This window comes from Gymnodraco acuticeps, unplaced genomic scaffold (assembly GCF_902827175.1).
Source record: "Gymnodraco acuticeps unplaced genomic scaffold, fGymAcu1.1, whole genome shotgun sequence".
Classification (NCBI taxonomy): domain Eukaryota; kingdom Metazoa; phylum Chordata; class Actinopteri; order Perciformes; family Bathydraconidae; genus Gymnodraco; species Gymnodraco acuticeps.
In genome coordinates, this window is record NW_022990439.1 from 101,282 (window position 1) to 117,405 (window position 16,124).

General features: G+C 44.0%; 1 protein-coding gene across 1 annotated transcript in view; it reads left to right on the top strand.

The window, feature by feature from the left end:
• Positions 1–264: 264 nt before the first annotated feature.
• Positions 265–16,124, top strand: part of myo15aa (myosin XVAa) — a gene marked incomplete at its 3' end in the record, with an annotated part of 34,017 nt that continues 18,157 nt past the window's right edge. Inside the window, exons 1-25 of the mRNA XM_034225136.1 lie at positions 265–726; positions 1,165–1,425; positions 1,720–3,240; positions 4,360–4,442; positions 4,804–4,867; positions 5,016–5,125; positions 5,412–5,486; positions 8,587–8,677; positions 8,806–8,811; positions 9,124–9,227; positions 9,359–9,422; positions 9,505–9,618; positions 10,436–10,597; positions 11,212–11,325; positions 12,878–12,936; positions 13,220–13,343; positions 13,544–13,635; positions 13,747–13,882; positions 14,135–14,260; positions 14,492–14,569; positions 14,648–14,802; positions 14,963–15,008; positions 15,091–15,215; positions 15,705–15,822; positions 15,909–16,084. Coding sequence (XP_034081027.1) covers positions 265–726; positions 1,165–1,425; positions 1,720–3,240; positions 4,360–4,442; positions 4,804–4,867; positions 5,016–5,125; positions 5,412–5,486; positions 8,587–8,677; positions 8,806–8,811; positions 9,124–9,227; positions 9,359–9,422; positions 9,505–9,618; positions 10,436–10,597; positions 11,212–11,325; positions 12,878–12,936; positions 13,220–13,343; positions 13,544–13,635; positions 13,747–13,882; positions 14,135–14,260; positions 14,492–14,569; positions 14,648–14,802; positions 14,963–15,008; positions 15,091–15,215; positions 15,705–15,822; positions 15,909–16,084 — 4,466 coding nt within the window. The remainder of the gene's footprint in view (positions 727–1,164; positions 1,426–1,719; positions 3,241–4,359; positions 4,443–4,803; positions 4,868–5,015; positions 5,126–5,411; positions 5,487–8,586; positions 8,678–8,805; positions 8,812–9,123; positions 9,228–9,358; positions 9,423–9,504; positions 9,619–10,435; positions 10,598–11,211; positions 11,326–12,877; positions 12,937–13,219; positions 13,344–13,543; positions 13,636–13,746; positions 13,883–14,134; positions 14,261–14,491; positions 14,570–14,647; positions 14,803–14,962; positions 15,009–15,090; positions 15,216–15,704; positions 15,823–15,908; positions 16,085–16,124) is intronic.

Sequence of the window (16,124 nt, forward strand, 5' to 3'; positions counted from 1 at the left end):
TACCAGAGGAGAGGGATGTCAGTTAGAGCCCAGCCAACCCTGTCTAGAGGTAGGGGGAGAGTTGGGTTGCGCAGGGCTCCATCAAATGTCCGACCCCAATCCCCCCTTTCTAGCCCCTTATCTTCACCCCGGGGATCATTCAGAAAGAGAGCAAGCCCACCACCTTCTCCAAGACTCTCTTTCAGACAGCAACCTCCTCCTGATGCTGTGCCTCTTCCATCTACCAGACCACATAAGTTCAAAGGTAGAAATCAAACATCCAAAATGAGGCGTTCCCCTTCCCCTCCCCTACCATCCCCGCAAAGACGGAGCCCACCTATGACTGAAAGACCTCACTCTCCCCCTCAAACTTTTCGCCCCACTTCCCCCTATCGCCCACCTTCTCCTTCGCCATCACGTATCTCCAATCGCCCTCTCCCGACCCGGACCTCTACTCGCAGGCTGAGAGGTGGAGCTGGAGGCCGAAATCATGTGCCCATGGGGGCTGTGAAACCCTCCCCAGCTAATCCTTACTCACAGAGACGCAGTAGACATGGATCCCATGGACCCCCTGTCACTCAACATGTAGCTCCGTTCAGGTCCTCTATACATAGTGGCCCAACGTCTTCCTCAGGACAGATGGGGGGTGTAGCTGGAACACCGATGCTGGCTCGGGCAGGCTCCCGGCCTGCAGGATTAAGAGAGTCCAAGCGAATTGGTACTCCCCAAGGAGGTTTCCACAGACCTGTAGGTAGAGGGCAGCCGTTAGTCAGGATGCCCAGAAACCAGCCCTCTCTTCAATCTAGACAGTCTTTTAGAGGACCTCCTCCAATGCCTCCTGTTTCTCCACAGCCTTCTTTAAAACAGAGTGGCCCTCTTTCTCCCCAGCCATCAGTGCGTAGGCTGCAGAGTAGACCTTCATCTCCCCTTCCACTGCATCGCCAATCTACTCTCCCTTCCCGTTCAGGTTCTCCGATGCACTATATGTCTCGCCCAACGTCCCCGTATCCCCAAAGGGCTATGAGTCCCCAGAGTCTAGGGCCAACATCTTTTCAACCTCAAGCACCTCACCCCAGTTTTGCTCCTGGAACTTTCCAGCCATCTCAGGGTATAACCCATTATGACTACACAATGATGGAGCCAGGCCCTTCCCCCATGCTCACAAATGCTTTACCGAACCCTCAGGTTATAGGTGCTCCCTATCCTCCTTCTCTTCCTTCCTCCATTCCTTACTCCAACACTGCTTACTCTTTACCGAGACCCTCCTCCCCCCAAACACAGTATGAAGTCTACCCTCAAAACCTTCCACATCCTGCACCTTCCTCACCTCATTTGGGGCGCGCACTGCAGAACCCTTATCTGCAGAATGCCAACTACACCACACCTTTACAGAGAAGCCCTTCTCCCATACCTGGTAGCCAGGTGGAGATGTTGGCTGATGTACAGGTGAGCCAGAAGGGGAGTCCATATGCCAGTATTGGCCTATCCAATGCTCTGATGCAGAACTCCCAACTACGCAATGCCTCCTACTCGTCTCCACTACAACGCAATGCAAATGTCTATACACCTGTTTTTTCACCCCCTCAGGCAGTAGCCCCGCCAGCCCCAACTGTTAGCTCCTCCCCATACTTGTCTTCCGGTATGCTTACTTCCCAGCTACGTAATGCATCATATGCTTCACCCCTTCAGCGACACCTTTCTCCCTTATCTCCTGCCCCTCCTCCCCCCACACCTCAACAGGGGACCACGTCATTTCTCTCAGGTGGTTTGCGAACCTCCCAAATCCAGGGATCCATGTTAAGGCTTCCAAGTGGCTCTTTGACTATGTCCCGTGGTCCTGTTGTACCCCCTGTTACCTATGATGGTGGTGGTGGGAGGCTGTCCCCCTCTATGCTCTCCAATGCCCTGCAGAACCCAAGTCTACGTCAGGCCACCTATCGACTACCTGATGGCTCTCTGGTCACCAGAACGGAACCTGTTGTACCTTCCCCAGGTCCGTCACCCCTCTCGTCCTCGATGCTGTCCTCTGCCTTGCTCAATCCCAGTTTGCGGCAAGCCACATATCGTTTGCCTGATGGCACTCTTGTAACAAGGACAGAGCCCACAACTGCACCCTCCCCTTCCTCTCCAATGCTCTCCTCTGCACTGTTAAACCCCAATGTACGTAAGGCCACATACAGGCTGCCTGATGGAACTCTGGTTTCAAGAAATGAGCCATCACCAGAGCCCGCCATCCCTTCACCTTCTATGCTCTCCTCTGCACTGTTAAACCCCCATGTACGTAAAGCCACATATAGGCTGCCTGATGGAACTCTGGTTTCAAGAAATGAGCCATCACCAGAGCCCGCTATCCCTTCATCTTCTATGCTTTCTTCTGCTCTTCTTAACCCTAATGTTCGTAAGGCCTCTTATCGGTTACCAGATGGTTCATTTCTAACCCATCCGGTGGAGGAAAAGCAGAATGCTGTATCATCACCGGGGCTATCTAGCGCCCTGATGAATGCTAACATGCGTCAGGCAAAGTTTCAGCTCCCAGATGGATCAGCATTGTTTTCGCAGAAGCAACCCCAAGCTCCCTCTGGTCCTAACCTTTCTGGTGCTATGTTAAACACCAACGTCCGAGGTGCCTCCTACGCACTTCCAAAGACATCACTATTGAGGCAGCCTGGTTCTGATGTTACCACTGAATCACGCTCCCTTGACCTTTCCAATGCTCTACGTAACAAGAACATCCGATCTGCTACCTACCGTTTGCCTGACGGATCTCTAATGACCCGCCCTCAACCTACTGCTGCACCTCGAACAATTGACCTGTCCAATGCCTTATCAAAGAACCCAAACCTACGTGGGGCAAATTACCGTCTCCCCGATGGTAATATCATGAAACGACTTGGTGCCCCTAGCGCCCCAGAACCACGGTCACTTAATCTCTCTGGGGCCTTGCAGAATGCTAACCTCCGAGGGGCCTCTTTTCGCCTGCCATCATTCGCTGTAGTGTCACCCCAGGTCCAGGGGTCCGGCCCTGAAGAGCACTGGGCACAGGGCCCTGGAGTTGAAGGCTTGGGGCAAGATGTGGATGTGTGGGGTGCAGAGAGAGTTCTACCTCACGGGACAGTGCAGAACCTCAATAAGTGGTCCATGTATAGAGACGGGGAGCTGCTGGATCCCCACAGCCCGATGGGACAGGGACAAGTTGGTCTTGAACAAGGGGAGTGGAATCTGAGCAGGGAGGGGGAACCACAGGGGCAGTGGTATGACAAGGTAACATTTTTGAATACATGACTCTACATACTGTATAAGTGCACAACATAGCTAATGTTGGGCACTATTAGGGATGCTCCGATCGCCAATTTTGACCGATTGCCGATCCGATCGAGTGGGCGGGGCCTATGGAGATCTTCCATTTAAAGTGATGTTTAAAACTCAGTTAATGGGGCTCATTCACTGGAGCTTCCACGAACAACAACCAACATAATTATTATATTCAAATGAAGTACATTATTCAAGTTTACATTAACTTTGGATAATAACACGGGAGAAATGACGGGAGTGCTCTCTTTTCCTCTCTCCCCCTCTCTCTCTCTCCTGACAGTCTGTCAGTATCTCATGCAGCTCGCTGATCCAGTAATGAGTGACCCGACAGTGAAGAATAAATATATGTATAACTAGTTTAGCTAGTTCCAGAGGTAGATACAATAGCTAAGTGTGTTAGGTCTAACTCTTAGTGTGTGTGTTGATCCGCTCACCGGTCCGTCACAGCGGGTGGAGCAGCAGGATTTCAGCTCCACACACGTTGCATACCGCTATTTTATTGTCATTTTCGGACACCTTAAAATACTGCCAGACTGGTGAAGCCATTCTGGCGAGCTTGTTTTGCCGCGCACAGAGAAAAATGTCATGCATTTTACGTCATGCGATCGGCTCTCGCGATCGGCATTTTTAGAGAGCACCGATCGATCGGCAGAGAGTGAATATCGGCCGATATCGATCGGCGGCCGATCGATCGGAGCATCCCTAGGCACTATATTTTAAGACTTTAATGAAATCTTCCTGTTGAATGTGTAATGTTAAGGAAGAAATTCAGAGGGAAGGTAAATTATTTAGGTGAATTATTGGTTGGTTTTAAAAGAGCAGAATATATGATTAGAACAGGTATTGGGCACATTGAGTAAGTAAGGTAATAAGGACATGTTTGGTGAAAGAGGGACACACATGGGTTCTGAATACCATAATGATTAGTTGTACATGTAGGGGAGAGAATTTCACTTCTTCCATTCAAATATTTCCATATGAGGGAGTGCATATATGAATACATGAACCCTTTGGGCACAGAGTTATGTGTATCATCTCGTCATTTCTGAATGTATACCTGTATTTTAGATGTACTCCATCAGAAGCCTGCCCACCATGGCAGCCCGTGAGCAACGAGAGGAAGATGGAGTGGAAGATATGACACAGCTAGAGTAAGTAGAAAATCACAAAAAAGTCCCCTCTTTGTGAGAGATTGCATTATGAAGTGCAAAAGAAATACATTTATAAAAGTGAGATGCAAGGCAATCTGTCACTTGTTGGTGAATTATGACTTTCAATAATTAAGTGCTGGGATGTTTCATTCTCAGAGTAAATAGAGTGATGAATTGCTACTGCTATACTTGAAATACAGTGGTGAGAAATGCCAAAAGATCGATGAAAGAAACTGGTAAAATCCTTTAGTTGATTTGAATTTAGCTCAGTGCAAATATGTGAAGAAATCTTGATGGTAGAGTCATTCACTATACATTCTTTGTTATCCTTAAATGTGTTTGTTCCACTGCTTCGGTCTAGGGAGATGCACGAAGGGGTTGTTCTGCTGAACCTGAGGCAAAGATTTGAGAGGGAGATTATATATGCAAGTATCTGAGCACCACACACATCCAACTACCTGCATACAACGTTGTACTACTGAAACATTCTTGAAAATAGAAATCTGAAGTCAAATCAGTTTGTTTCATTGTTTGTGTTGATCATAAAAACATATTTCTTTCTTTTATTTTCAGACATACATCGGTAGTATTCTGGTTTCTGTGAACCCCTATAAGATGTACAACATCTATGGGACGGACATGGTGCTGCTGTACAAGGGTCATGCTTTGGGAGAGAACCCTCCGTGAGTCATTTCAAACTGTGGGGATGTTAACTGAAAACAAAGTTGTTGTTTTAGTATACTTTTGTATAATATATTTCATTGTAAAAACAATACAACACATATATTAAACTAAGAAATTATGCTGAGATGTTTGAAGTAAAGGAACATAGAATTGTTTAGGTAAATGATTAAGGCTGTACAGGGGATACGGTTAGATATACTGAAGATAAGGATAGGAACAAGAAAATAAGCTCGAGTTAGATTTCATTTCTCTTTAGATATCTGAGCTTGACTCTTTCTCTTTCAGGCATTTGTTTGCCATAGCAAACGCTGCTTATTCCAAAATGATGGATGCCAATCACAACCAGGTCATAATAATAAGGTAAGAGTACGACTCTCTTCATAATCTTCTCAAATGTTCAATAATTAAAAATTACTTTCCGTGTTTCTGCAAACCAGACATCACCAAGTTCACAACTAGATATACTTGATACATCCAGAGTTTCATCCACAGCTTATCTACCTGCAAAGAAGTCATACTGTACACCACACATTACGCCTGGTGCACCTGGCCTTTGTAGGATTTAGGGTTTACATGAAAATAACAGAACTTGGATATTCTTTGACATTGAAGTTGCAAATGACAGAAAAAAAATCATAAATAAATGAGAAAAAGATTGGAAAATTATTTTCAACAACATTTTCCAAGAAAAAAATGAAACGACATGTCAAAGAATAATTCTTCCTTACGCCTAAGATATTTAACCTTTCTGTGTGTTGACGTTTACGACCAACCCTGACTCTGTTATCTCCCGTAAGGAATGTGCTAATGCATATGTTGATATTTCTCTATGACCGGTCAACTCTCGGTCACAGAGCCTAAGAGTCAGACAAGTGATTGAGTGTTTCCAGGTGTTGGGGTATCTCCAGTGTTCCCAGCTGTTGATTAACTCTCTGTAAACTAGTTAAAAGGTCTATCGAGAGAGAGACTGGGCAGAATTGATGTGGCAACTCTCCGGGCAGTCAGAACCTCTGGCTGCTGTGACTTCCATCCATCCATCCATCTTCTCCCGCTTATCCGTGGTCGGGTCTCGGGGGTAGCAGTTCCAGCAGAGAGCCCCAAACTTTCTTTTCCCTGGCGACATCAACCAGCTCTGACTGGGGGATCCCAAGGCGCTCCCAGGCCAGCGAAGAGATATAATCCCTCCACCTGGTCCTAGGTCTACCCCTTGGTCTCTTCCCAGCTGGACGTGCCTGGAACACCTCCCTAGGGAGGCGCCCAGGTGGCATCCTAACTAGGTGCCCGAACCACCTCAACTGGCTCCTTTCGACGCGAAGGAGGAGCGGCTCAACTCCGAGTCCCTCCCTGATGACCGAACTTCTCACCTTATCCCTAAGGGAGACGCCAGCCACCCTGCGGAGAAAACCCATCTCGGCCGCTTGTATCCGCGATCTCGTTCTTTGGGTCATGACCCATCCTTCATGACCATAGGTGAGGGTAGGAACGAAAATGGCCCGGTAGACAGAGAGCTTTGCCTTCTGGCTCAGCTCCCTTTTCGTCACAACGGTGCGGTAAAGCGACTGCAGTACCGCTCCCGCTGCTCCGATTCTCCGGCCCATCTCACGCTCCATTGTTCCCTCACTCGGGAACAAGACCCCGAGATACTTGAACTCCTTCACTTGGGGTAAGGACTCATTCGCTACTTGAAGTGGACAGTCCATCGGTTTCCTGCTGTGACTTGTGATGTGAAATTCTCCGGCCGATATTTGTAATAAAACACCAGTGTTTGACATCAAAGCTCCAACTCTCCTCGTGTCTCTCTGAGTCCTGACTCTCCATTGCTGCAGAAGTTTCCCTTACACGACAAATATTGATTAACAATCCACAATTATTTACTCTTGTTGGATTAACCCAATATTACAAAAACATATTGTGTTCTAGTGAATATGTTGCTTTAATCTCTGAGCGGATTTGTGACTTTCTAATATTATATTGAAACAACTTTTCCCTCTGAATACTGCCACCTTTCCTCGCTGGTCATTTTCATTTTTTTTCTTTTTCATTATTATTTGTTTGCACACACCCTAATATGTCTTTGCAAACCTAATGTGCTAAAACAGTTTTAACATTATAATCTTGCCTCGTGCAACAAGACAGACTTTTTGCACATCATTAGTAACCTTCTGGGTTAGCAGCAGTTTAACCTTGGTATACCCACAGTGTCCATCAAGCTCCTTGGACAGTTAGGTTTCCATCTCCAGTTGGATAAGTGTTTGTATATTCATGAGTGTCTGTCTGTGGTTTTCTGACAGGTAAACTTAAGACAGGCACCTCTCATTGTCACAGCTGTTCTCCACACACAAACAGATGCCTGTTACATCTAACTCTGATCAAAACAATAGACACATACAGAGAAATAGCCATAACTCTCATAGTAAATACAAAAACGACCACACTCGCACACAACTGGAACACTCTAGCCATATTCGGAAGGAGATACCTGTAAGGAAAGCCCAGCCAGGTCTGGGCCAGGAACAGATTATCTTTCAGAGGTGTGTGTGTCCGAGTACACGTGTGCGGAACCTGTGTTTGTGTGTGAGTCACTGAGTGCGTGTTAAGGGGTTACTGAGGTCCAGTGACTAGTATTGGCTCTGTTTTAACCAGCCTGTGAGTCGAAACCCTATGCTGAAATGTGGTCAAAGTGTCGGTGTCTCTAAATACACCCGCAAACACGCACATAAACTCCCGCCCCCCCTTTGGCAAAGCTGACATAATGGTGGTATTTAGCGCTAAACTGTTGGCAGTGATGAAGCACAGTGTGTGTTTCAGGTGGTTTGGCGCAAAAGTGGAATTGAGGCCTTACCTAATGCAAGATTAGCTGGGTCTCAAATCACTTAGTCAATTAAGTCAAACCCTTCTCAAGCTCCAGTAGGCAAGTGAGAAGTATCATATACTGGACTCTCTAAGTGATTAATAAACGCTGGGTGTAATGCTGCCCAAAGTGCAGATAATGTTCACTGCTAATGATCTTGTACTCTGACTTCCAAATAACTGGACTTTTCACTTCTTTACCTTGAAGATAAATGGATTATCATTCTATTTAGAGAGTCCATCCAGTCCATACATTTATACTATATACTATCTCACCTATTACCAACCCCCCAAACGATATAGTTAAGAAGGCAATGTTGTAAATGCAAGACTTAACTGACAGAAAAGTGAGAAAAAGTACGACTTCAGCACCACGGACAGCGCCATGGATTTCTCAACTCACAGCAAAGATAGTCTAGTGATATTTCAAAGTCATGATCAGGGCTATACATTCTAATTTGCACAGATCAGGTAGACTAGACATATTGTGTAAAATAGTGTCTGAATGTGCCTGTGGGTATCCTCACTCCCTATTGGACACTATATCTTTTATTCATATAGCCCATTTGTTGTTGAAATGTGCTACTTTATGTTCCTTCCTGCGTTTCAGTGGAGAGAGCGGGTCTGGGAAAACAGAAGCCACCAAACTGGTCCTTCGCTATCTAGCAGCAATGCATCACAAATGCAATCTTGTGCATCAGGTACGCACAAGTGCTTGAACCACGCACACAGACAGGCAGACACACACACACTCACACAAGATGACTAATGTCTCTGTGCGTCTTCTTTTCCATGTCTTTGTTTCTCTGCTGGCTCTTCTTGGGTTCAGATTGAGGTAATGGGGTTCCCTGCATGATTTAAAATGGTTACAAATCATCTTCACTTACTGTATGACCATAAGAATAGCAGCTTGCTGTGTTTTGATGTGGCGTGCGTGACAATATTCATCAGAGATGTTGTGTTTTCTCATGGATTTTTTTCACTTGCTTCAATAAAAAGTCTGTCGTGTGTGTGTGTGTGTGTGTGTGTGTGTGTGTGTGTGTGTGTGTGTGTGTGTATGCTGTAAACATTAACAAAGGATGGCACACTGTCAGTTTGTCACCTAGCTAACAAAACATTGTCCATTTACTGTGTGTTTGTTTTGCAGATACTTGAGGCTGCTCCTCTGATGGAATCTTTTGGAAATGCCAAAACTGTACGGAACGATAATTCAAGTCGCTTCGGGAAATACATAGAGATCTTTCTGGAGGAGTGAGTATAGAATCACTTGTTCTTTATTATATTATGTTTACATTAGATATACTTTAGTGATCCCAAAGTTTATTATTATAATTGTTCTCCTCTACGTCTTGCCCTCTTGTTCTCTCGGTCTCTCGGTCCAGTGGTGTGATCAGTGGTGCCATAACCTCTCAATATCTACTGGAAAAGTCCCGTATCGTCTTCCAGGTGACAGACACCGACGAACACACAAGATCACCCTCAATATCTTTTCTGTGTAAGAAAGTTTTAAATCTGTGTTTCCCTTCAGGCCAAAGATGAGAGGAACTATCATATCTTCTACGAGATGCTGGCAGGTCTTCCCTCGCAGCAGAGGCAGGCTTTCTATCTTCAAGAGGCGGAGACCTACTATTACCTCAACCAGGTAGAGGACACAATCCTGTGGAGATACTGGGGTTAGATATTAAAGGTCACCTATTGTGCAAAATCCACGTTTTCCTGTCTCTTCTACATCAACATGTGTCCCCTCTTCTTCATGTCTCTTCTACATCAACATGTGTCCCCTCTTCTTCATGTCTCTTCTACACCAACATGTGTCCCCTCTTCTTCATGTCTCTTCTACATCAACATGTGTCCCCTCTTCTTCATGTCTCTTCTACGTCAACATGTGTCCCCTCTTCTTCATGTCTCTTCTACATCAACATGTGTCCCCTCTTCTTCATGTCTCTTCTACATCAACATGTGTCCCCTCTTCTTCATGTCTCTTCTACATCAACATGTGTCCCCTCTTCTTCATGTCTCTCTTTCTGTCCTGATCCATTTCTATAAAAACCTGTCTGAAAATGAGCTGATCAGATTTTGGCCACTTTATGATGTCATAACGATGATTTGTCTTGTGTAACCATTAGCCAATCAGCAACCAAGGTACCCCCCCCCCCCACCTTATCACCTGAATCTCCTCCTAGAGCACCATTGAGTTCTTTGTAACCAAATGTCTCTCAGAGGGGCGTGGGGAGGGGCTCCTTATTTTCATCTAAAGTCACAGACAGAGAATCAGCACTTTGGAAACAGGGCTGAAACAGAGGGGATTATGGGTAATGCTGCTATGATCTGTTTGGGGTTTGGAGCAAAACACTTCAGAGACATGTTTTGTATATATCTGACACCTATAATATATTGATGAAAAACAGTATAATAGGAGACCTTTAAGTGTGCTTTTAACTGTCTTTCTGTCCTTAAAGGGGGGGGATTGTGGGATAACAGGAAAGAATGACGCAGAGGACTTCCTGCGTCTGCTCGCTGCCATGGAGATCCTGCACTTCACCCCTGACGACCAGTCGGCCATCTTTAGAGTTCTTTCTTCCATTCTGCACCTCGGCAACGTCTACTTCCAGAGGCATGAGGTAATGTTTCCAGAGAGATCTTTCTCTCTTCGTTTTTGATTGGTTACATGTGAGGCATTTTAAACACTCATTAACATACACATTTGTTGTACATTTGTTTTATTATTTGGGCCATCCAGATGATGTTAAGGAGCTAATGAGACATGAACTACATTTAAATGAAAAGGATATGGGTTTATTTATTGTCTCCTTTTACTGTGGTGATATATGACAATACTAACTATATCACTAAGGAGCTTTATATTACTATTTCTTTATATTAACAACTTGAAAAGATCTGCAACAACACTGAAGACGAAAATACTTAAAACGAAACAAAATTATACAAAATAAATAATTATTTATTATATTATTATTATTATTATTATTACTTTTAAACACTTGTACCAAAAAACATCCACAACTCCCTCAACACTTACAACCACTTCCACACCCATCAGCAAATGTATCTTATTTTGCATTTATTTATGTAATTATTCATTTAAAAAAGGGTACAATGAAATACAAAAATATGATGATAATCAAAAAAAGGGCAATACCAATAACTAGATTATAATGAGTATATGGATACCAGATGAAGTGTTCTGTCTTTCTCTTGCCGTGCTGCGCGTCAGGCCGACGGCCAGGAGATGGCGTCAGTGGTGAGCGCTCAGGAGATCAGAGTGGTGGCCGAGCTGCTGCAGATCTCTCCGGAGGGATTACAGAAAGCCATCACATACAAAACCACAGTCAGTATCAAAATGTAGTTACTGTGCATGTGTGTTTAAATCCCTGCCTCATAGCCAAAAACAAAGACTTATTTTTTCAGTTGTAAAAAGTCTATAGAAGTAAACAACATGGACAACCTGAATAAGTTGTTAGAGACCAGCAATGTCAACTAAAACATTTTAAGACAGTTTTTATCCTGATATTTTCTAAAAAATAAATTGTCTTAGCTGTCGTGTCATCTTCTCTGAAACCTCGGTCAATCTACCTGGCACGTTGCAGGTTTTTAAAATGTATTTCTGTTACCTGGGAAGTGTTTTCCCTCTAATCTCTGACCCTGTGGTCATTCATTCATTATGCTTTGAATCTCAAATCAAATCTGACCTCATGTAGAGCTGCCTGATTCTGTTTCTGTGTGGTGACAGAATCCCTTTATGACACATGTCAAACACTTTCCATTACTCACAATGTAACTACAGACTTCGATATGTCAGCATTCATTAGTTGCGCATATGGCTTACACTCACAACACACATGTCCACACACACATCCTCCTGTACACACAGCACAGTACACATGCAGGAAGAAACACATACATATGTAGAGTGATGCTTCTGGCAGTGGAATCAGCCTTGTTTTGTTTGCAGTCCGTATATTAGACGGTATGTATGTTTTATAAATAGCCACACTCAGCCGAGCACAAAAGCAACATCTTGAGGGATGGGACATTTTGCATCATAGCCTTTTTAAATAAGATTCCTGCTTTTCTGCACCAAAACAGCATTTCATATTTATTTGAAAGGCTTATACTCATTGTCTCTGTGTCCTTTAGCCTGTTACCAGGCAGGAGCTGAAGCCCAATCGTTTTGGATCTCAGGAACTCCTCTGAAAACACATTTTAGTCAGGACTAATTTGCAAATATCTGGCTTGCTTCAGATTTAGTTGTCGACAGAAGAGATGGCACTCACATCCAAAAATCGTAAGAAGATAAAATAATGAATAATACAAATGATAAAATATGTCCCCCATTGTACTTCTTTGCTTCAGGCAGGTGGTTTCCAAGGAGCACTAATTATTAAGAGTTTGATTATCCAAATAAAGATTTCAAAAGGTTTTACATCAAACCAAAACAGCAGATTTTAAAAGACAATAATCTTAAATCCAGCTGCAATCTCCCTCACTTCTTCAGGACATTATTCTCCTTAATCACCACCACTGTTAAGAAGACACTCAATCCAATGTATCAGTAGTTTAGTGTTTCCAATGTACCAAATCAAGACCAAGTGCTACTGAGGTGTCCCTGAGCAAGGCACCGTTCCCCACACTGCTCCCCGGGCGCCGTTCAAAATGGCAGCCCACTGCTCCTAACACTAGGATGGGTCAAATGCAGAGAAACCATTTCCCCACGAGGGATTAATAAAAGTCCATCTCTCTACAGCATTAAACATACTCATTTGTTCAGTATTACCTTAAAACGTAAGTAAAAAAACCCAGTAGCTTCTAAAAACTGAAAAGGCAAAATGGACATTTCAGCACCCCTCTTACATGTTTTACTTTTTTGCCTTTTGCCACAGGAGACGATGAGGGACAAAATCTACACCCCGTTGACTGTGGAAAGTGCTGTTGATGCCAGGTGAGCGACAGCTGCATATTCAATACATGAACATGTTTAATAACCTTTCATATTTAAATCATTTGTTTCTGTTGACATAAAGAGACTTCAATCTTCAAAACCTGTGAGAGAGTTATGTTTGTTAACTCTTACATGCCCCTTAAAGACTTGATGTTTCCCATGACTTCCAATTCATTATTTCTCGCACCACTTTAAAAGATAATGGTGCATTTTTATTTCCATACAACATTCCTACCCCTCTCTGTTATTGTCCGTCTTTCACACACAAGTCTTTGTTCTCCAGAGATGCTGTTGCCAAGATCCTGTACTCGCTGCTCTTCCATTGGTTAACAGAGAGGATCAACGCTCAGGTGTATCCCCGCCAACACTCCCTCTCCATCTCCATCCTGGACATTTACGGATTTGAGGTACAACGAAAGCACACAGTCTTGCTACCTGTCTGTCACTTTGTTGTGTGGCACTCCAGGAATACTCCAGTGTGTGTGTGTGTGTGTGTGTGTGTGTGTGTGTGTGTGTGTGTGTGTGTGTGTGTGTGTGTGTGTGTGTGTGTGTGTGTGTGTGTGTGTGTGTGTGTGTGTGTGTGTGTGTGTGTGTGTGGGAACAACAGGATCTGGCCTTCAACAGCTTCGAGCAGCTTTGCATTAATTATGCAAACGAATACCTGCAGTCCTTCTTCAACAGGATCGTTTTCAGGGAGGAACAGGGGAGTCAACGTCTCACACACGCCACACACACACACCAAAATGTATCTACATTAGTTATGGAAGTTTAGTCATTTTATTCGTAAGTGTTATTACATGTGATCCCCATGCAGGAGGAGTACAGACGGGAACAGATCCCCTGGCAGGACATCCCATTCAGTGACAACCAGCCCTGCATCGACCTCATTGCCGCTAAGCCTCATGGGATGCTGAGGATCCTGGACGACCAGAGCTGTTTCCCACAGGTGGGGCAGAAAATAGCTTTGTACCTATATGTTACACACACACATTTAAATATCACTTAGAGCAGGGGTGCCTACACTTGTTTGGCTTGTGAGCTACTTTTGAAATGACCAGCTCAACAAGGTCTACCAACCAAAAATGTAATTCCAAATTGCAAGGGGATGAACAACAAAAGCTTTAACACATTTTATTTAGACATGAACAGAAACAAATACATGTGCTCTAAGTCTTAGAGTCTTCTGCTTTGTTGCTAGGCGACAGACCACACCTTTCTCCAAAAGTGTCACTATCACCACGGCAACAACCCATTGTATATGAAGCCAAAGATGCCCCTCCCGGAGTTCACCATCAAGCACTTCGCTGGACGGGTCACCTACCAGGTACGCAGCTCCTGATTGGCTTATCTCGAGTGACAAAACCTGCTATTGGTTTTCCAGTTGGCCAAAATGTATTGGATTGGCTGACATTGACAATAATGTCATTGATAACATATGATCAGTAACACAAATGAGAAAAATACATTGAGAAACAACGCAAAACACTGCTGGAAGAGAGGGAAACATCAACTTTTCCCTGATAGATTCTAATCATTTGTGACGTCAATAACACAGGTTTACAAGTTCCTTGATAAGAACTACGACCAGGTCCGACAGGATGTTCTGGACCTGTTCATTCAGAGCAAGAACAAGGTGAGAGAAGAGAACCATATTCCAACATATCTCACGTGAATAAATGTGTTTCAGTGAAATGTTTTTCTTTGCGTCCAGATGGTGTCAAACCTCTTCCTGGTTCACGCAGAGGTCACAGGTCAGCAGAGAGGTCACATGAGGAAGAGCAGCACGGTCACCAGGAGATACCAAGCGCCCACCGTCAGCAACAAGTTCCAACAGTCTCTGCTGGAGCTGGTGGAGAAGATGGAGAGGTGAGCCTGACAGAAGAGGAGATGTTTACCCTCAGAAAATAATTTCATAGCACACAGTTGCTGCCCACAAACTGTCCCTATTATCAGTAAAAAACTAAACAAATATAGTTTATAATTAACAAATTAAATTGCAATGTTGTTTACTTTTCTTTCGTTTCAGGTGCAACCCTGTATTTGTACGCTGCATTAAGCCAAATAATATGAAGGTACTGTAGGTTTTCAGACTTTCTGTTCTTCTCAGTTTCCTGACATTCATTGTTTTTCAAATGTACGTTTTTCTGTGTTTAGCAACCGGGTGTATTTGAGGACGAGATGGTCGGCAGTCAGCTGAGACACTCAGGTGTGCTCGAGACCATCAGGATCCGAAGAGAGGGGTATCCTGTCAGAATGCCATTCTACATCTTCCTGTTCAGGTAACACACGCACAGTGGTAATCACAAGTTGGTGGGAGGCCCTTTGGTGGAAAGGCACTAGGTAGTTTGTATGGGAAGTGATATCGAGTTGTGATATGGAAGTTGTGATATGGAAGTTGTGATATGGAAGCCATGAGAGGCAAGTGAGAAAAAACTAAACATTTCCTTCATCTATTTTCAAAGTATATTCTAATTATTCTCTCTGCGTTGAGTATGCCTGAAAAACAGTAGAATAATCAGAATAATCTTATTGGAGAAGATTCTTTTTGTATCATTTTCTTCTTCATTCTTTGACCACCTGTGGCAAAAATGAGTATTATAACAAGAAACACATCATCTGGACAAAAAAGCACATTTTTTCTCCATAGATACAAATAAATAAATTAAAGGAATCTGTAGAGAATGAAAACAGTTGAAAATATATTATTTTTAAAGCCAATGTATTTGTGTATAAGTGTACATATGAGTATGTGAATGTGTCTTCCTCAGGTATAAGTCCCTGGTGGGGTTACGAGAGCCTCCAGCAGCGAATGGAGACAACTGTATAATAATGCTCAGCAAACTGTGTCTTCTCCGGCCTGGAGACTTCCACGTTGGAGTCACAAAGGTGAGTCTCTCCTCCTATTTGTTAATGCTAATTCTTCACAAAACTAGCAAGGCAATACTTATAACATGTACTTGTGTGAATGGCAGCTGTTTCTGAAGGAGGACATCTACCAGTTGTTGGAGTGTAAGCGGGAGCGCTCCCGTCAGCTCGCCGCTCTCACCCTGCAGCGCTACACCCGCATGTTCTTCGTCAGGAAACGCTTCGTAGCTTTTCGCAGGAAGATAATCGGGCTGCAGGCTCAGTGCCGAGGCTTCCTCACCAGGTCGGCTTCTCTAACGCTGATAGTTTCAGAGAAATCTAAT